At 42.0% G+C, this 21,495-nt stretch overlaps 2 protein-coding genes across 2 annotated transcripts in view; one reads left to right on the top strand and one right to left on the bottom strand.

Moving 5' to 3' along the window:
* Window positions 1–3,871, bottom strand: part of LOC117289998 (mitogen-activated protein kinase 1-like) — a 41,023-nt gene extending 37,152 nt beyond the window's left edge. Inside the window, exon 1 of the mRNA XM_033771205.1 lies at window positions 3,701–3,871. Within this exon, the coding sequence (XP_033627096.1) occupies window positions 3,701–3,858 (158 nt within the window). The 5' untranslated portion in view covers window positions 3,859–3,871. The remainder of the gene's footprint in view (window positions 1–3,700) is intronic.
* A 5,165-nt stretch (window positions 3,872–9,036) lies between these two features.
* LOC117290062 (monocarboxylate transporter 13-like) lies at window positions 9,037–9,555 on the top strand. The gene has a single exon (XM_033771310.1). It carries the CDS (start codon window positions 9,037–9,039, stop codon window positions 9,553–9,555), a length of 519 nt encoding a protein of 172 aa, XP_033627201.1.
* The last annotated feature ends 11,940 nt before the right edge of the window (window positions 9,556–21,495 follow it).

The raw sequence follows: 21,495 nt of genomic DNA, 5'->3' as shown, positions 1-21,495 counted from the left end.
CAAGTGCAGAATTTTTATTTTCTAAATTATTTTTCTAACAGAAATCGCCTAGACCCTAACAAGGCCAGACAACCACGTTGAGATAGGTTAGGTCTACAATAAACTGATTTGGGCTGACAACCCAAATCAGCTTTCAACAGGGGCCCATTGTCACTAGGGCGAAAACAGAGTTACCCCCTTCACAGTCCGTAGGGATATAGGCATGGGTATCATCCACTAGGAGCCTTTGGTATAGAGCAGGATGCACGACATTCCCATCTACATGTATACTGCGTGCATTTTAGGCTTCTTCAAGATTTCAGAATTAAAACTTTGCTTCAGAAATTTCTCATTTATTCTTCTTTCTGAACATCATAATAATATGCTATGACTCCTGAATAATAGATACTGAATAAATCGCAAAGTTGGAGGTCAACTACATGAAATATGATGAATGCTTGTTAGGAGACGTCTTGCAAGGAGACGTCTTGCACGGTTCAGTGTCTGGTTTGGACATGGTTTGATGGTCACTGAGGAAAATGAGGAATTTCCCTTCAAACTACATGTAGGTGTTTCATGTATTTGAAGTGAAATAAAAAATCATTATGTTGTCTGAACTCGTTTTCAAATACAGGAAAATAAAGACCTGATCTCACACCACCAGTGAAAGGTAACGTCATTTTAAAACCGGGCAATCTCGGTGGTCTAGTTGGTACGACACTGCTCAAGAATTGCAAAGTTTGTGGGTTCGAATCCCACCCGAGTGTTTGGCCAATGATTTTTTTCAAAGGACTCAGGAAAGTACTGAGTATTCAGTGCTACACACATAGGTGTGTATGGGTTGAACCAAAATTAATATCATTTTAATGAACATCAAAAATCCAACCGACAAAACCCCCTGTCAAACCTTGAATCTTTGAACATGCTGTACAACCACAGTTCAGTGCTTGAATTTTACACTAGACCACTGGCCTCAGGCCGGTGATTTCTGTGTCGGGCCAGTAAACCGAAGACAGGACAAGTCAGGTGGCCTTTGTTATTATCAATTCAACACCTTGACTCAACAGAATGATGTTCAAATGTTGAGTCCTAGTCTCACAAATATCCTTTAATCCTGCTGAGTAAGTGTCACCAAAAAAAACCAGAATCTTTTCTTGGTTGTTATTCAAGATAATAATCCGTGTTTGCATTTTGACTCTGGTCTTGTTAATAACATCTCAGTCCAGTAAAGATTCTGAGCAACAAGTCTTTTGGTCTTGTGGATGTTTCCTCAAAATTCCAGCCCTTTACAACCACAAACAGGTTTACAAAGTAACCCAAACTGTCAGTGACATGGATGTTAATGGTAAACTGTAGGGGTCCCAAAATTGAATTTGTTATCGAGATCATAAGGTTGAGTTTCACACAGAAAGGAATGGAAGTCTCGATTGAAGATACCAAATTGTTTTAGCAGATTTTGCAAAACAGCATTAGACACCTGTACAGTACGTAAGTAGGCTTCACAAAGTACTGGAATCCAGCAGATTTACTTGTTGGGAAGTTTACATGTATGGGGATCAAAAATTGAACTAAACTGCTCACAAAAAGTTAGGAAACTGTTTTCAATCAAGTATATTTTCTTAATTTATTACTGTTTGTATTAAGTTATATCAATGCAAAGCTGAGGTTCTCCTCCTTGGTGCCATACTGCCATTGAATTATTCCAGTAGAAATTTACAACTTCCTCATAGGGTGCCCTTTACCAAGGAGAATATGCGTTGATGCCCTCGCCCTTTCATAAAATGAATCATACATGCCTGACACTGAGAGAGTAATAATGTCAAGCCAATATTTAATATTTTGGTTGATACTCGCACTGATTTCATTTCTAAATAACATGGACACAAGGACAACTCCATGAAGACACCAAACTTGTCTGCCACCACACAAACTCGCTTGTTTGGACTAAAGAGCAGGATCGATTGTTTTAGGAATGATGCTGATTTCACTAAGCATTAAAACTCATCGCAATACAATTTTTCAGTATCACCATCATGGTGATTTGTATTGAGACATCACATTTTACTCACAACTACAATTGATTTGTGTACAATTGATTTGCAGTTACGATCAATCTTAGATCTTGTGAAATTGGCCCCAAGGTGGTGGAGAAGCTTACCAAAAACTAGTCGTACCCTGTAAGTATTACTCATTGGAATTTTCAGAGCCAACACCCCCTCAAATAAGATATTTTATATAACACCCTAGCAGATCCTTGCCATTTGATTGGAGGATTGTCCGTCACATGATAGCAAATAAAAGTGCCATTGCACACTGAGTCACTCACCGTGCTTTTTCGTTCCATCCGAAAAGTACCATTGCACGCTGCCAGCGTGCAATAGTACTTTTCGGATGGAACGAAAAGGCTGAGTAAACACATATCACTGCGTGCGCGTGTCTTTGGTAACGCAGCAGTGTTACTGCAAGGTAGTATAATTACTTAACATTCGGCTTCTACAATTAAAAATTGTAGGCCTACGTTTTGTTTGTTTTGAAAGTTGTATCTTTTAATCAAAATTACAAAGATCTACTTGGATATTATATAAAACAAATAATGAATGTTTTTCATTCGTGCAATGGTGCGAAATGTTCATTCGTTGAAAGCTGGAATGTTCCATTCAACTCGGCTCCGCCTCGTTGAATAGAACATTCCATCTTTCAACTCATGAACATATTCGCACCATTGCACTCATAAACATTCATTATGTGTATAATATTCATAAGTTACACATGGTGGTTGTACCCACAAAGTTTACTATATAGTATAATTATAGTAACTTCTGATTTTTCATAACATGCAAAGCTTGAAAAAATCAAACACTATCAATAATTTTTTAAATCAATAAGGTTTATCGCCAATAGCAAAATACCAAAAGAAGGCGCTGTTGGGATAACTTTCCGTATGGCGCCACCACTTTTTCACTCATTTTTACAAAAAGGGATATCTCATTGAGGTAAATTAGATACTATATTATTTCATTTCGAATGAAAAAGTGGTGGCGCCATACGGAAACTTTTCCCGCTGTTGAACCCACACAAAGATATAGGCGACGCGTGCGCAAGTCGTGCATCAGACAACATACATCGCATAGCAAACTGCCCCATATGCCTTCCCACAAAGCATTGACTGCGGTTCTGAAATTTATATGGTGTGTTTTCACATACCTCAGCAGGAAAGAATTGAATCAGTGTGACATGCATGACATGTGAGTGATATAGTAAAATAGGGGGCCTACAAATTGTATTGGTTAAAACGAAAAACATCCTCAGTTAATTTTAAGTATGTTTTTAATTTTAATTTTGGATATTTTGATGTTCATTGACTTGATGATGCATATTTATGTTATTAAATTTAAATTAATAATGTTGCTTAAATTTAAAAGGCATTTACCAGGTAAAAAAAAATCACTTTTTTGCTGATCATGATGTGATGACAACTCTGATTGAGGTATAATTTAAAACAGTGTTATTTGCGATCTGATTTGGGTTTAAACAAAACAAAAACAATGCGTATTTTCCAACAGGAACGGTCTCTCAAAAAAGGACCATCTCGACCTTAAAACTGGGCCAGTCCCCCATCGGTCCAACGCAGCATCAGTGCAGTCGCAACGAACAAGTTTCTCCATTCATTGAACTTTATATGGCTTGTTGTCAAATTTACTTCTTAGGAAATGACACTTACCATACCATACCATAGGCCCCTTCCCCGATGTATGCAAGGCCAGTATACCTCGGGGCGACATCGAAAATTTGGCCACGAACAACTTCAGGCATTTTATCTGGGGCCGAACTTGCAGGTTGCTTGTCACTAGCGGAATGGGATGTACCAAACGCCGCCATGTTGCTTCTGGGCGAGCGACTGCTGCTTTAAATGAAACCATGGATTGGATAAATTGAATCACGTGACCGTACCGTGAAGATGAGTAGGAAATGAATAGGTAGCTGGCCAAAAGCTACCGAAAGAGGGGGCAGGGCAAAGTAGTCAGGTGGCTTAGCGAATTACCGCTATCCTCGGCGGACAAAAGCACCATTTTTGTCACAAGGCTTTCAGATGGGTCTATTAATTAATATTAGCCGAGGAGCCCTCCGGAATTGTATTTTTATTTTTTATGTAAATCAGAACATTTCAAAATGGCCGACAAATATGACGAGATATCATTTTTCTGGAGTCCTGGGAGTCATAAAAAGCTCAGGGTGGTTGCCAAACATGAGACTTACAGTTAGTTGGACAAATTAAATAGTACCAAACCATTAATTTTTTGGTAAAATATTATATATTGCAGATATTAAACTTTCAATTACCCCCCCCCCCCATAAAACAACAAACATGTGAAAATTTGAGCTTAATCGATAATCAAAGTTGCGAGATAATGAAGGAAGAAAACACCCTTGTCACACGAAGTTTTGTGCGTTTAGATGGTTGATTTCGAGACCTCAAGTTCTAAACTTGAGGTCTCAAAAGCAAATTCGTGGAAAATTACTTCTTTCTCCAAAACTATGGCACTTCAGAGGGAGCTGTTTCTCACAATGTTTTATACTACCAACCTCTCCCCATTACTTGTCACCAAGAAAGGTTTTATGCTAATAATTATTTTGAGTAATCACCAATAGTGTTCACTGCCTTTAAAATACTTCAGCTTCCTGACAAAGTACAACCGTTGATTAGCCTTCTTATAGATTTTCGTGGTGCTAGAGTTCCAGTTCAGCTGATCATCAATTACAGTTCCCAGATACTTTAATCACAATACAAGAACTACTTTGGACATTAAAGTCACTTGTGAACAATGAAAACAAAAGAGGTGATAACACACACCCCTAGTCCCTGTGGAACTCCAGTGCTTAAGTGTGCGACATCAGAGCTAGTCTTGGTGCAAGACGTTTCTCGTTCCCTTTTCACGCACACCGCGGCCAATTCACAGCGCGCGCACCGACTCACCTGACTTAGTCCACTCACGGCGGTGAGTGGACTATAAGCGGTGAGTGGACTATAAGTCAGGTGAGTCGGTGCGCGCGCTGTCGGTGAATTGGCCGCGGTGTGCGTGAAAAGGAAACGAGAAACGTCTTGCACCAAGACTACATCAGAGCAAACACCTGGAAATCTGACCTTCTGTGGTCGCTGCAGTAAAAAAAATCATTAGTCCAGAGGGCAAGGTGAGGGTTAACTTTCAAATGCTGTAATTAATACAAAAGAGACTGTGGCCTTATTGTGTTAAAGGCAGAGGAGAAGTCAATAAAATAATGTTCGTACATAGCTTTTACAATTGTCAATGTGCCCGTAAATATTATGCAATAATGTCATAGTTGCATCATCCATAGCCGGCCCTGGCGGCCTTACACTTTCGTTTTGTACTACTACAGTGACGTCCTGGACATCAGGGTACATTTCTGGGGCGGGAAGTTTTTACAGCTTCATAACTCAAATCTTACCTGCAAGAAAGCACCAATTTCAACAGATTCACATTATATGGCAGCATATATTTTTCTGCGGTGGGTTTTGATCGTCATTCATTCTTCACAAATCCGTAATTTTCATGAAATAATGCAGCTCCCAACGTTAAGGAATTCCCATTTTTGTTCGTACTCTCACAGTCTGCCGTGTGTGCGCAAAACGCACGACGCGCAAATTTTGAATTGTGTTGTTAACGCTGTGCAGTCAAGATACGGTGACCAAGAATTCATGCGTCTAAAAAGCTTGCATCGTGCGTCTTGCACGCGAATTCATACGCGTACGCACGACAACAGACAACACTGTGAGAAAACGATCGAAACGGGAATATTTTAACGTTGGAAGCTGCATTATTTCACGAAAATGAAGGATTTGTGAGGAAAATATGAGGACCAAAACCCACCGCAGAAAAATGTATGCCGCCATGGAATGTGAATCTGTTGAAATTAGTGGCTTGTTGCCTCAATAGTTAGAACTCTGTTCCTGTGTACAGAGAAAGAGTCCTATATAGGGCTACATCATCCTCACCACGATGCGCACGATAGGCAAACTGAAAAGGATCCGCTGCATTTCTTGTTTCGTTGAGCACAATACCTTTACAAATGTTCAGACAGCGTACTAAGTTAGACCCGAGCCGGTTTAACTTTTACGAGCAGCAGGGGGTGATCGTAAAAATAAAACCCCTTTGCGTTCAGACAGCACTGAGTTAAACCCGATCCGGTTTATCTTTGGTTTTAAGAGGTCAAAGAAAACGCGACCCCGTTACTCTAACATCCTGTTTATTGTCCTGTTCATTGGTCACCGTGTGTTTACGTAATGATTACGGAGGTCAATGGGTCGCCTGTTGTGAGTTAAACCGGATGTGGTCTTTTTTATTCTGTCCCCACACAGTAGTAAAAGATAAACCCGAAGCGGTCTAAAGATAAACCCCCTCCCTGGACGGTTTATCTTTTGTGGGTTGAACTCAATTCGGACTAACTTTAGATCCGTTCAGACACACTGAGTTGAACTCGATCGAGTTGAACCATGAGTTAAACCAACTTTAGAACCGTGTCTGAACGCAGTCTTTGATGACCCGTTCAAAGCATTGCATCACAATAGGTGTGAGGGCAACCGGTCTATAGTCTGAGAACAGCTGGCTTCGTTATCTTGGGAATTGGAATGACTGTCGAGGATTTCCGTAGACTGGGGATTGTATAAGTGTCTAAAGACCATTGGAATAATCGTTGAAAGACTCATGCAAGCTCTTTGTGACACGCTTTTAAAATCTTACCGCGGATCCCATCTGGTCCTGCAGATTTGTTCGTCCTAATCGATTTGAGGGACTTTTTAACTTGACCGATAAAGGACGATTCTCTCGGATGCATTTCCCTGTGAGCCCAACTCCATGCACAGCTTGGTGTGGTTTTCATCTCCATTTGTACTGTTATTGCGATCAAACCGGCCATAAAATTGGTTGAGGTCGTTAACAAATATATTCAGATCACCTTGTGATCTCCGATTTATTGCGGACGCCAAATCCTGTGATGACTTAATTAGTCTTGGTTCCAAGACCATTGGTGTTGCGCGGTCACACACAACCAACGTTCCGATCTAAGCACGGCAAAAACTGTACACGCTTGTAATGACCGAACGCTAGCGGGCGCTGTGTTTCTCTGATTTCCGGATCTCTCTCTCCGGCTCCTTCCAACCTATAGCCCTACCCAATGTTTCCAAATTATAAAGCTTCCGTTTGATTCCATCCGCCTTGTCCATAATTCTCATGCCGTTTGGAAGTGACTGCTTTTTTAAAATAAACATTCTCCATTTAAATTTAATCTTTTCAACAAATGAGTCACCTGTCAGAAGGATTTCTAGGAAGTCTGGTAACAACATCGACCACTGGTTGACACAATCATGGTCGCCTGCGAAACATCAGTCTGTGAGTTACTTCATTCATTCAATGCAAGTTCGTGAGATTTGTTTCGGTGTTGTCCTGGCACCCAGCCTCTTCGACCCTGCACGGCAATGAATGAACCAATCCGGAGAACCATGCCTTTGTAGTACAACACGAAAGTAACCCGACCAAAAAGGGCGGATCGAATGGCAGGTGGGCGGGCAAGGGGCAATGAGTGAACCAATCCAGAGAACCATCTGCGAAACAATGTCCAATGAGTCACCTGTCAGAAAGATTTGTAGGAAGTCTGGTAACAACATCGACCAGTGGTTGACACACGGTCGCCGCCCAAACTTCCTCCAATCAGATGACTCGTAAGTGGGAGTCTGGGTCAGGGTTTTGTAGACTTGCAACCCGACGTCTGAAAAGACACAAACGTGTTGCATTCCACACACACAACCGTGTTGATTTCCACAAGGATGCCATGCCACTGGACCTTCTTATTTCAATCCAATTTTATTCCAATTGTTATGAAACCGACCAGGATTATTTTTCACAAGCTATTACAATTTATTTACAATGAAATCCTCAAGCAATAAGGGAAAAGAAGTGTAGTGACTCGTTCTTGCACGGCCGTTAAGAACCGGCAGGGTCGTTGCCGTGTGATGACCCAAGCCGAAGGCGAGGGCATTTATCACACAGTAACGACCCTGCAAGGTTTTAAACGGCCGTGAAAGAACGAGTCACTACTCTTTTATTCCGATTAATAAATGGCTTTTTGGTTAAAAGGCGTAATAAAGCATAACAAACTCTGTAAAACTTATCCGTTTCCGACGTGCTTGGGGTCTGTACGTAAATGTACATTATGTACAACGTCAGTGTGTTGACTGAGACGCCTATTTCCGACAGTTTCCGGCTCCGTTCGTGCGCATGCGCGTTTAGTCTTGGTGCAACACATTCTTGTTTTCCTTTCACACACAGCGCGGCCAACTTACAAACACCGCTCGCATCGCCGAGAAACGTCTTGCACAAAGACTAGCGCGGAGTACCCTCTCACAACCGGTTATAAACACTGGTCATTATCAAAGATTTAAACACCCACACATGACGCGCTCTCCACCAATAGGAATAGCGAAACTGTCTGAGGTATTTATGAACTGTACTTTATTGGCTCTTAAAGTTTAATTGGGAAATAAAAGACAGTTCGGATCACATTCCCTGCGTCTGCCCGTGACAACCACCTCAAAACAAACTGAATAAATTGCATTATAAGTAGGATTTGAAACTTTGCAGAAGATACAATGGTTAAAATTGGAAGAATTACAATATGGAAAGGTTTGCGGTAATACCTATAATAACTATTTCGAATGAGTTTGGGTGGTTCTGAAAAGAACTGTTGGTTTCAATTCGACATTTCGATCAGTATGCTCTATAAACTGCATTATACTTTAAAGCAAATGGGAGACTTTAGAACGCTAGGTGGCAGCATACTTACCAGGTAAATTTCCATTGATGACGTAGCTTTGAGCATGCGCACATTACCAAACAAAATAGATTTTACCTGGTAAGTCTGCTGCCACCATCGTCGATGGTTTTTTTGGAGCCCTGAGTTCAAGGTTTTAGCCATTCATATTGGGCATTTAAATTTATTCGATTTGTAATGTAAAACATTGAGCTGTATAACACTGAAAGACTTATGTCTCAACCCTTTTATCAACCAGGGCCAGCGGTTGGTGTCTCAAGTGTAGTGACGAAGGAGGTGATTAGCCGTGCTTTCACTGGGTCGTATACCTTGGCATTTGGTGCAGGAGATATCGGAGCATCACTAGTATTCTTTACCACTCTTCGCTTAACGCAATTCTTCTTGGATGTGTATGGTTGGAGGGGAACCATGCTGCTACTTGGTGCAATTCTGTCTCATCTTGGTGTCTGTGGAGCTTTGATGAAAGAACCCGCTACAACAAGAAGTAATGACGAATATCAAACAGTTGCTCTAGTACAAGAAACGGCTGTTACCGGTGAAGGAGAAGAAGCTGCATCTAACAGCCGTTGTCGCTCTTGTCGGAACAGTGTTTCCTCTTTCATCAGTGAGACTTTGAAGATTAGTTTACTCTCCTCATTACCCTTCTGGCTTATTGTCTTCATGATGAACATAATGGATGATGATGTACTCAGCGTGGTTCATCTACTTTGTACCCTACGTTACCGTTTCTAAGGAATTTTCCCAAATCAGCTTTCTTGGCGGGCTTCGGATTCGCCAGAATCCTTGTCCACGCAACTCTAGGTGTGTTGGTCAAACACGGAATCCGTCTTGTTGTATCGTTGATTTTATATCAACGTTTTCTTGAGTATGTCGTCCTTCATCCTGAAGCAGTTTGGAGCATGGGATCTTCTGTGGAAGTACACAGTTTTGAAAGAAACTTCGGACATCGAATCCAAAATGTGAGTAGGCTTACCAGTAGCCATAGTGGTTGCCAGCACATCTTAACAATGGCTTCGAACAATGCGGTTTCGGTTCAGCAGTCAATCGACAACAGACCTCCCATTGTGTCTGCTACTGTGCATCGCTACACTAAACAACAGCTACTTGACTTACGCGTGAGTAGAACCCCATATCTGACAAGTCCTATAACACTATGAAGGAACTGGGCATTGCTCGTCACGTAAGAAGTCGACGTGCAGGAACTCATATGTTCAAAAAGATCAAGAATTGCTGTGTCCCTCGACCTGTCAATACACGAAAATCCCATACCAGTAATCTTTCTAACCTGCGACCAATTTCCCTCGGCAAGCCATTTTCCAGTCTATCCGTACATCTCTGGAATGCGAACTCCGTTCGCAACAAAACCACCACCTTATTGGACCACATTATATTGTTTGATGTTGATATAATGCTACTGACTGAAACCTGGTTATCCGATGACGACATGGTGGTAATTGGTGAGTTTACACCCCCTGGTTACAGCTTTATCAATTTTCCTCGTGGCGGTAAGACCTACGGTGGAGGAATTGGCATTGTGTACAAGAAATCTCTTCAACTATGCTCTACTCCATCCGATTTTTCATCCATTAACTTTGAACATTGCATCGTAACTCTCAACAACTCCATCCAACTTATCGGCATATATCGTCCACCTCCGTCACGTGCAAATGGGCTGAAACATTGGACGAGCTTGAAACCTTTCTCGACGAGGAGTTGGTCACTCCTTGGTGATTTCAATGTTCATGTTGACTCACTTGATAACCGGGACTCCAATAAGTTCGCCAAGATCGTTTCCAATGCAGGTTTTATTCAGCACGTCAACGGCCCAACACACAAGCATGGGCATACCTTGGACCTAGTTATGTCTCGTGATGATGAAGATCTAATCCACGAAGTTCAAGTTGACCCCTTGCTTCACTCTGATCACCACGCAGTGAAATGTACCATCTTGTGTGCCAAGCCTCCACCACTGAAGATCTCAACTAATTTCGTGAGTATGGCAAGATGGACCACGAGCGCTTTGCAGAGCTTCTTCATGACCGGTTCACAGTCTTTCCGGATAGTACCAACCCTAACATTCTCACAGAGTCTTACTGTTCAATAACTTCTACCTTCCTTGACGAAGTTTGTCCCTTTGTGACCAGGGAACGTACCGTCAAACCCAAACTCCCATGGTACAACAACTCCATTCATACTGAAAGGCGTGTTCGACGTCGGCTTGAACGGAAATGGAAAAAGAGCAACTCAGCGTTTGACGAACAAGCCTACCGTTCTCAAAAGGAACATGTTAACAAACTGATCACTGGTTCTAAGATTATGTACTTTTCCGATAAATGTACCAATTGTAATATCAAAGATATGTATGTCATAATTAATGTTCTTTTTAACAAGACTGCTCAAGTTTTACCTGATTGTGATTCTAACACAAAGCTTGCTGACAACTTTCTGTCCTTTTTCAAGGACAAGGTTGATACCATACGCTCCAATGTCAGTTCACACTCTGATACCAATGTCATTGTTCCTAAACAGATTTCCACAGTCTTTTGTATGCCAGAATTTGAGCAGCTTACTTGTGACGCCGTTAAACAAATTATCATGCGTCTTTCAAACAAATCTTGCTCATTGGACACCTTACAATCCTGGTTGGTTAAGAACAATCTATCCACTCTTCTCCCGGTTATCACAAAGATTGTTAACGCTTCCCTCTCATCTGGTATATTCCCGTCCAATCTTAAACACTCTGTAATTACTCCTGTACTTAAGAAGAGTTCTCTTGACCGTAATGATCTTAAGAGTTACCGTCCTGTAGCCAATGTACCCTTTTTGTCCAAGGTCATAGAGAAGGTGGCAACATGTCAAGTGATTAACCATGTGGACAGCTACACACTAGGGGAACAGTTCCAGTCTGCTTACAAGCGCTTTCATAGTACTGAGACTGCCCTCCTTCGGGTGAAAAATGACATTCTTCGTTCCCTTGATAAAAGTAAAGATGTTCTCATGGTGTTGCTTGACATGTCCGCCGCCTTTGACACGGTTGACCACGACATCCTCCTCCAGAGACTTCATACTCAATTTGGAATAAGCAGTACGGTCAATACCGTACCACCGTACCACCAAAGTTTCGATAAAAGGCGATTTCTCAAGACATCATATCTTTACCTATTCCATACCTCAGGTACACCAATCCCATTGGCGAGATCATTCGTCAACATGGTATCTCATTTCATGAATACGCTGATGATATTCAGCTCTATGCTGAGTTTGACCCTAAGTCTGAAGGTGATCGTCAGCGTGTACATGTACTCAGCAATTTATCATCATGTGTGCTTGCCATCAACAAATGGATGGCTCAAAACATGCTTCAGCTGAACCAGGGAAAGACGGAGTTTATTGTTTTTGCGAACAGTCATGTTTTATACACTCTCCCTAATCTTGAACTAATATTGGGCGACTTTACAATTCCTGCTTCCACATCTGTTAAGAACCTAGGAGTCTCGCTCGATTGTTCTCTGAATATGTCTCATCATATTAGCTCTGTATGTAAAACTGTTAATTTTCACATACGTAATCTATGGCGTATTCGCCGGTTTATTACACAAAGCGCTTGCCATCATGCCGTCAGAAGTCTGGTCTTGTCCCGTCTTGACTATGCCAACTCTCTTTTGGTAGGTGCCCGCGAAAATGACCTCGCTCGACTCCAGCGTCTGCAAAACAAGGCCGCTCGGCTAGTATTTGCGTGTGGCCGTGACCAGCCTTCTGCCGGCCTGATTGCATCGCTGCATTGGCTCCCTGTTAACGTATCAACTTCAAAATTTTCACTCATGTTTACAAAATCCTCCACACCCAATCTCCATCATATCTGGTTGAGCTTGTTCATTCCCAAAACTCCAATACTGCTGATGAATACAGGCAACGACTCCGCTCATCAGCTGATCAGACCCGGCTTTCCGTTCCTAGAACTAGACGGAAAGCTGGGGATAGCTCATTCTCCATAGCTGCCCCTCGCCTATGGAATGAGCTCCCCGCGGGTCTTAGAGAGGCGATCTCGTTGCCTGTATTCAAAAGCCTCCTCAAGACATTTTTTTTCCCCACCCATCCTAGTTTGTTTGTTTTTCTTTTGTTTTGTTGTCATAGTCTCATGTAAAGCGCTCTGTTCTCCGTAGAGCGCTATATAAATGTTTCATATTATTATTAAACAATTTCCAGTTATTGGCAACATTGGTTGGTTAGGAATCGGACTCATAATGTTGTCAATGTATTATCTCATTGATCCATGGCTGATGTCATTTTGGCCGTTTTTGGTAGCAACCTTCATCTATGGATGCATGCTCTCCCTACCAATGATACAATTTGATATCGTGATTATAGAACTGTTCGGTGTAGATAAGTTGGGACTCGCACTTGGACTGGATGGACTCATCGCTGGTGTGTCGAGGATCTTATCGCTGTATTTTCCAGGTAAAGAGTAAGCGCAGAGTACGTCACATGAATAAAACAAAATCTCTCTCTTTTCGTTTACGTATACGTTTGCATTTAAGTTATCCTGTACGTACAAGATAAGTTTTGGACTTCTTTTGTGGTAGTGTCGTGGCCGAGCGGTAAAAAGCACCGAAATCAAATTCTGGTGTTTCTTATCAGCAGAGTTTGGGTTCGAGTCTCAGTTGTGATTCTTAAGTTATACTAATTAACACTGTCAACATGTTCATTTGGGACTGAGTGGAAGCGAACATTGAGGTCTTCTTGGTGCCCGGTTACCTTGTTTTTGGTCAATACCGATTTCAATAAAAAAAATGTGTTAGTTTTATTCTTGGGTTTAGGTTTCGGTAAAACTACCCAAAGAAGGTCGAAATGAGAACCACTCACGAGTTGGGCTTTTAGTATCGCACGGTACTGGTTACTTCAAAAATGTTGACAAAGTAACTGTGAAGGACTTGGGGTGCCGGGGCGCCCTCTACTCCAAACAGTTAACCAATGTGTAGTGTACCACAAAACGGTAAAACTGAAAGTTTAATGCAGAAAGTACAACAACTATAAGTACAGAGCAATAGATTTAAGTACAAAATCTATATTATAAATCTGAATAAAGATTTATAGCACAATAACGACATCCGGAATAATGAATAACTAAAAAAGAAAAACCCAGTATTTAAAGAAATAACAATTTCCCAAGCATGTAATTACTCTTACAGAATTGTTCTCTCTGCGGGCTCAAGATGTCCTCAACTATATATAAACCTCTGCTCAAAACACTATTCTTCTCGTCATCTTCAACCTACAAATAAAAAACGATGCATAAATTATTTAATGCACTCAATACACACACAGCGAGTGTCCAGTCATAAGCAGGCGAGGCCCAAATGAGGAAACCAGCACATGAATATTCATAGCGTCAAAATAAAAATGGCGAGTGGATGTTTTTAGGCAGGCCCTGTTACGCACAAAAACCAAGTCTAAACCTTACAACTCCCACACATCTAAAATAGTTATACAACCATAAAAAGACCCAGAACTTCCAGAAAGAGCAAACATCACTAAGCAGGGGGCCTGCACAGCTAGGAAAATGATACGGCGAGAAAACATGGCTGAAAAATACATGCTAATTAGACAACATTAACTAAAAATTAATCTAAAACCCCATTACAATAATCAAAGCTTACCACTAATCTTCATAGTATCTACAACAAGTCCAAAAAAGGCCTACAAGGTGAAAAAGAGGCACTTTCTATGGAGTGGTTTGACGAAAACTAAACACTTCAGAAAACTTATTGGCGAAAAGCACTAGGGCATCACGAGAGGGCGCTAGACCATAAAGGCGTAACTTTGCGGACAAAGATGACCATAACAGTAACTATGACTGTATTCAAACCGAATGTTTTGTAAATGTACCTAGTCAGCTTCCCCTAAATTGTTCACTTTCATAACCCAGGGGTGGTAAAGTTGGCTTTTTTTGACAGAAATTATTTCCCAAATTTCTCCCTAAATCTGCGCACATTTTTTTCCCGAAGGATTGATCTACGATTGTCTTGGAAGCTATACATTGGCCTTCACTATAATGGGAGGTGTCCACTGTCTCACTGTGGTGGCTCTACTCGCTCTAGTCTGGCTGCGAAGACGCCATCAAACCAGACTCTGATGGGAGGTGTCCACTGTCTCACTGTGGTGACTCTACTCGCTCTAATCTGGCTGCGAAGACGCCATCAAACCAGACTCTGATGGGAGGTGTCCACTGTCTCACTGTGGTGACTCTACTCGCTCTAGTCTGGCTGCGAAGACGCCATCCATCCAGACTCTGATGGGAGGTGTCCACTGTCTCACTGTGGTGGCTCTACTCGCTCTAGTCTGGCTGCGAAGACGCCGTCCATCCAGACTCTGATGAGAGGAGTCCACTGTCTCACTGTGGTGACTCTACTCGCTCTAGTCTGGCTGCGAAGACGCCGTCCATCCAGACTCTGATGGGAGGTGTCCACTGTCTCACTGTGGTGACTCTACTCGCTCTAGTCTGGCTGCGAAGACGCCATCAAACCAGACTCTGATGGGAGGTGTCCACTGTCTCACTGTGGTGACTCTACTCGCTCTAGTATGGCTGCGAAGACGCCATCAAACCAGACTCTGATGGGAGGTGTCCACTGTCTCACTGTGGTGGCTCTACTCGCTCTAGTATGGCTGCGAAGACACCATCAAACCAAACTCTGATGGGAGAGGTGTCCACTGTCTCACTGTGGGGTGGCTCTACTCGCTCTAGTCTGGCTGCGAAGACACCATCAAACCAGACTCTGATGGGAGGTGTCCACTGTCTCACTGTGGTGGCTCTACTCGCTCTAGTCTGGCTGCGAAGACGCCGTCCATCCAGACTCTGGTGGGAAGAGTCCACTGTCTCACTGTGGTGACTCTACTCGCTCTAGTCTGGCTGCGAAGACGCCATCAAACCAGACTCTGATGGGAGGTGTCCACTGTCTCACTGTGGTGGCTCTACTCGCTCTAGTCTGGCTGCGAAGACACCATCAAACCAGACTATGATGGGAGGTGTCCACTGTCTCACTGTGGTGACTCTACTCGCTCTAGTCTGGCTGCAAAGACGCCCTCCATCCAGACTCTGATGGGAGGTGTCCACTGTCTCGCTGGGGTGGCTCTACTCGCTCCAAGGAGTTCAGCGATAGCTGAAAGATAATCGAGTAGCCTTTGGGTTAATTAATTTGGTCGATGCAAGGGACACTGCAGCAGAGGACAGACGGTCCAACTGAGTTGAGGCAAAAACCCGTTATTTTGGCAGTATTATGAGGGGAGCCAGTTTTAAGAGACATAATCTCGCCGAAACTGTAAAATAATTTAGTTATTGTAGTTTCGTAATATTTCCCTGGTATAAATAATGTTGTATATATGGTTAATGGAAGCAAAACTGGAAGAAGGGAAACTTCGTATGGGTGCCGATTATTGCAACCCAAGTGTAAATTTGATGTTTAGTATAAAGGTGCTGGCAAGTTTGTTTGATGGGCGAGTTATTTTTGTATTGTTTTGCGCCTTGAACACCCAGCAGCGTGGATACGTGCGCATTACAAGTCTTATTATTATTATTATTTATTATTTTGTTAAGTGAGACAATGTTACTCAGCCGAACCTATATTATTTATGAGTATTTGGGGTAAAATTTCAGGGCTCCCAGTTTTGGAGTATTACGGTACAGCGGCCTTGAGAGGGTCCATTGGAGGGGGTGCTGGGGAAGACACGCCGCTACACTCGGAACACCCTGCTGGAGGGGGAGAGACTCCCGGAGCCTAAATATGACGAGAAGGATTGGGTGATGTAGACTTAAAACGAACTTATTTTGTAGGAAGCGGGTGGTGGACGCTAAAGGCATAACTCGTGGACGCAGTAGTCAAGACATTGAAAGAACATTGTTGAACTAATTTGCGACATCTTAATTTTAGTAATTTATTCGTACTTTATTTTCCTTTGTTAAAATGTAACTATTATTGTAAATAAATAAGTAGCGTGAAACACACTACTTCAAAAGCCAGCCCTTATTTTGTGGTGTACTTGAAGGAACAGCCGCCTTAGTTTTGATTTTGGTGGTTGGGACAACCCGGCTTTGTGACAGTTTGAAAGATGTTTTTAAAGTAATGATCCACACAAAATATTTGCCGCGAATTGTTTTCCCTTTGACTTTGCAAAATAACACAGTCGGCCATTTATGGGAGTCAAAAATTTGACTTCCAAAAATTTGACTCCCACAAATGGCTGACCGTGTTAGTCGACGAGGTAAAAGGAAAACCACGCAATTTCGAGTCGCGTTTGTGTGGATCATTGTATTCTACTTTATTTTGACTAAAAACGGTTACACACGCTTTTCAAAGACCGACTCGACCGATCCAAGGCAACGTGTTCCTTTAACTGATTCAGTTTGTTGGTATTTACTTCAAAGGTTAGTTTTTTGTTGTCAGTTTTGTGATACTCAAGGTTGACATACAATTAAAAATGCCCAATATATAACGCTCAATTAAAGCAGGTTATAACCAATGATAATAATAATAATAACCCGTTTTTATATAGCGCTTTTCACACCCGGAGGGCGTCCCAAAGCGCTTCACATTATTACCCCATGTCACTGGGCCTTAATTCACTCCTTAAAACAATCTCAGCTCCCTGGTGGGGTGAACAGCCTGTGCAACAATGCGGTACTCGTCTAAATCAATAACAAGAACCATCTCTTCCCACACAGGCACCCATTTACCCCTTGGTAGAGAGAAGCAATAATAGTTAAGTGTCTTGCTCAAGGACACAAGTGTCACGACCGGGATTCGAACCCACACTCTGCTGAACCAGAGCTTGAGTTCTTATCCACTCGGCCACGACACCCTAATAGTGTTCAACGGACTTGCTTTACAAAAAATGAAAGATACAAATGAAAGAGAAAACACCCTTGTCACAAGAAGTTGTGTGCTTTCAGATGCTATGTCACTTCAGCGGGAACCATTTTAAACAATCTATCAACTTACACGTTACCAAGTAAGGATTGCGATCAATCATAACGTGCGTGGAATTTGTGGGCAATACAGGGACGATTTCCAGGTGTTGACCAATCAAAACACTGTATGTGTGACTGTGTGGATGTAGACTTGGTTCCAAGTCTTTGATCAGGGTAGTCGTCCTGATCGCCACTACAAACAGCGCCCTCTTGTAATAAATCTCCGTCACACGTGATAAATAATTCTTATGAGGAGATGTTGTTCCAGTTTGGGCATGTTTTTTTCTGACATTTTGTTCACGCCCAAGGGATAAAATGATTCAGCACCCCAGGATCGCGATATTTAATTTTTCACAAAACTCGGTGAAAGTACTAAGTATAGGCCTACATTGCTTACACACATTGGTGTATATATAATGAATATATAGTGAAAAAAAATGAATATTCTTTATCCCCGATGCAAATTAAACAAATACCTAGATAGTTGTTGCAGCCGCTGCATAAATATAGGATTCGAACTGCACCTATTTATATCTACCGGCAATATCGGTGATCTTGACACTGCTCTTGAATTGCAAAGGTAACGGGCTCGAACTCGCGAAAGTACTAAAGTATACAGTGCTTACACATCTGTGTATGGGTCATTCCATGTCAGACCAACACACTTTTTTACCTCATGTCTTCCGATTTTGATAAAAATTGCTGTGCTTTTAGGTCCTAATGAGCAATGAATGCACACCAATTTTCAGCTCGATCGGACTTTCCATGTGGTCAGGGCAGAAACCACTAAAATCTGACATTTTTAGGGTAAAATACCACCTTTTTGGTAAAAATATGTCATAACCATGTCAATTTTTATCACATATATGCAAATTTGGTATCAAATTTATGAGAATTGCATGCTCAAATAAATTCTTTCATCAAAAATAAATTTTCTGAAATAAATAATCTTTAATATGTTATCGTGACTGACCACGTTTTTGAAATAATGTATCATTCCAAAAATCAACGAAATAAAAATCATTTGATAGAGCATGTCTTCCTCTATCAGAATCCACTAAGAAACAGTTGGGCTCTTCAAAATTTACAAGTTTATGACTATTTTTGTACAAGTCACTATGATCTTTAATATGTTATCGTGACCTTTGACCCAATTTTTGAAATAACGCATCATTCCAAAAGTCAATGAAATGAAAATCACTTGATAGAGCATGTCATCCGCTATCAGAATCCACTAAGAAACAACTGGGCTCTTCAAAATGTACAACTTTAAGACTATTTTTGTACAGTTGGTAGGTTACAAATTAGTCAATTTATACATGTACTTTACTTTATAAATAAATAAAAATAAAAAACATTCCAAAGTTACTAAAATTGTTATTGGTTTGGGATTTTTTCATGTTGAGGGCTGATGTGGTCTAACCAGAATCATACTTTAAAATACCAGCAGTGACGCACCCAGGATTTAATTTGGGTTGTGGGTGGAGGGGGGGGGGGGAGGGCATTTTCCGAAATGGAAATGGCACAGTTAGCACAAAATCTGCTGCTGAGCAGCTCTATTAAAATGGGCACTGAAGTCAGAGTTGCAGCATGGTGAACAAATTGTTCTTGAGGATTTCTCAGAAAGTTACTATGCATTAATTTGTTGTTCAAGATTCATCACAGGGGGTTAAAGTAAGACTGCATAAGTTTGTGATCTACTGAAGAAAGGCAGACAGCTTCTCCATCTCAACCTTGATTTATCAAAATCGGAAGACACGAGGAAAAAAAGTGCGTTGGTCTGACATGGAATGACCCACATACACTTATTTATTTTCCAACATTACAGAGCTGTTAGCCATAAATCATCGCTTTGCAAATGTCGCGTGTAAAAATTCACGGAAAAAACTTGGCGTGTGGTAGCATTTCGCCACATAGGTTCACGCCCAAAATGCCCATAAGGGGAACATTGCCACGTAATAAATGTTGCTGATGGCAATACCGCTCCTTATTCTTTAAAGGCACTTTAGTAATTGTCAAAGACAAGTATTCTTGCTGTATCCCAACATATGCATGAAATAACAATCCTGTACAAATTTGGGCTCAATTGGTCATCGAAATTGCAGGAGAAAAAGAACAGAAAAACAGCCTTGTTGCATTACTTTGTTTGCCATCAGATGCATTGATTCAGTCTTCAATTATTGCATTCATTTCAAGAGTGATTAAACGTAATAGTCTTTTGTGGTGACAAAAAATCTGGAAATCTCGATACTTAGGCCATCGTCACTGAAAACGATGTCAGGGGAGTATCGTTCAAAGGCGGGGAGTTTGAGGAAATGATTCCGTAGAGTATCTACAAACTGGGCTTGGGTTGGATCAAAGGCGGGGAGTTTGAGGAAATGATTCCGTAGAGTATCTACAAACTGGGCTTGGGTTGGATCAAAGGCGGTGAGTTTGAGGAAATGATTCCGTAGAGTATCTACAAACTGGGCTTGGGTTGGATCAAAGGCGGGGAGTTTGAGGAAATGATTCCGTAGAGTATCTACAAACTGGGCTTGGGTTGGATCAAAGGCGGGGAGTTTGAGGAAATGATTCCGTAGAGTATCTACAAACTGGGCTTGGGTTGGATCAAAGGCGGGGAGTTTGAGGAAATGATTCCGTAGAGTATCTACAAACTGGGCTTGGGTTGGATCAAAGGCGGGGAGTTTGAGGAAATGATTCCGTAGAGTATCTACAAACTGGGCTTGGGTTGGATCAAAGGCGGGGAGTTTGAGGAAATGATTCCGTAGAGTATCTACAAACTGGGCTTGGGTTGGATCAAAGGCGGGGAGTTTGAGGAAATGATTCCGTAGAGTATCTACAAACTGGGCTTGGGTTGGATCAAAGGCGGGGAGTTTGAGGAAATGATTCCGTAGAGTATCTACAAACTGGGCTTGGGTTGGATCAAAGGCGGGGAGTTTGAGGAAATGATTCCGTAGAGTATCTACAAACTGGGCTTGGGTTGGATCCCTCAGGTCAATCAATTCAAGGTAGGCTAGGTATTCACGAAGCCAAGATACAGAAAGACCCTCAGTTTTCTTGTAGACATATTCACTGTCCTCAATACTAACTAAGGTTGTCTCCATTATATCTTGAATGCTTGGGTGCCACATATCATTGGGCTCGGTGAACACTAATGCAATTTGTGGACCGTCGGACGAAAAGTAAGCACGGGCGTCATCTAAATAGTTAGCCGCGTGAGAGTTATCCCGTGCAAGATTCCGTAGGCTCAGACCCATTTGAAGCTGTGTGCATCCATATGGCGGTAGCCAAGTACCCAGCGTACAGCACGACAGTGAACACCGCCATCAACGGTCTTGTGATGAAAGGCCCGTAGTACTTCTTGAAGAATATCATCAAGGCATGATCATTGGTCTCTTCGACGCTGATGAGAGAACGGTCCTGGGATGCACCGCCTGCGCAAAATAAGGTGTAGGTCTTAGACCCTGACTCCATCTTAGATCGCACCTTATTACACGACAAGCAGTGTCTGTTAGCTGCCTCCCGCCTACCAGTCGGCACCATGCACGCACCGAAGAATGTTAGCTGATAGAAATAATCAACCAGCACTGCTGACCCCAAATACAAGCAGAAAATGCGTATGGACTGGAAGTAAGTAATGGTCCCAACTCCAAATGCCAACGCGTCAGTTACGGACGTGATCGTGATGGACATAGCGGCCTCTGAGAAGG

Source organism: Asterias rubens, chromosome 5 (genome assembly GCF_902459465.1).
Source record: "Asterias rubens chromosome 5, eAstRub1.3, whole genome shotgun sequence".
NCBI lineage: Eukaryota > Metazoa > Echinodermata > Asteroidea > Forcipulatida > Asteriidae > Asterias > Asterias rubens.
The sequence above is the reverse complement of the archived record's forward strand: the minus strand, read 5'-3'. Positions and strand labels throughout refer to the sequence as shown.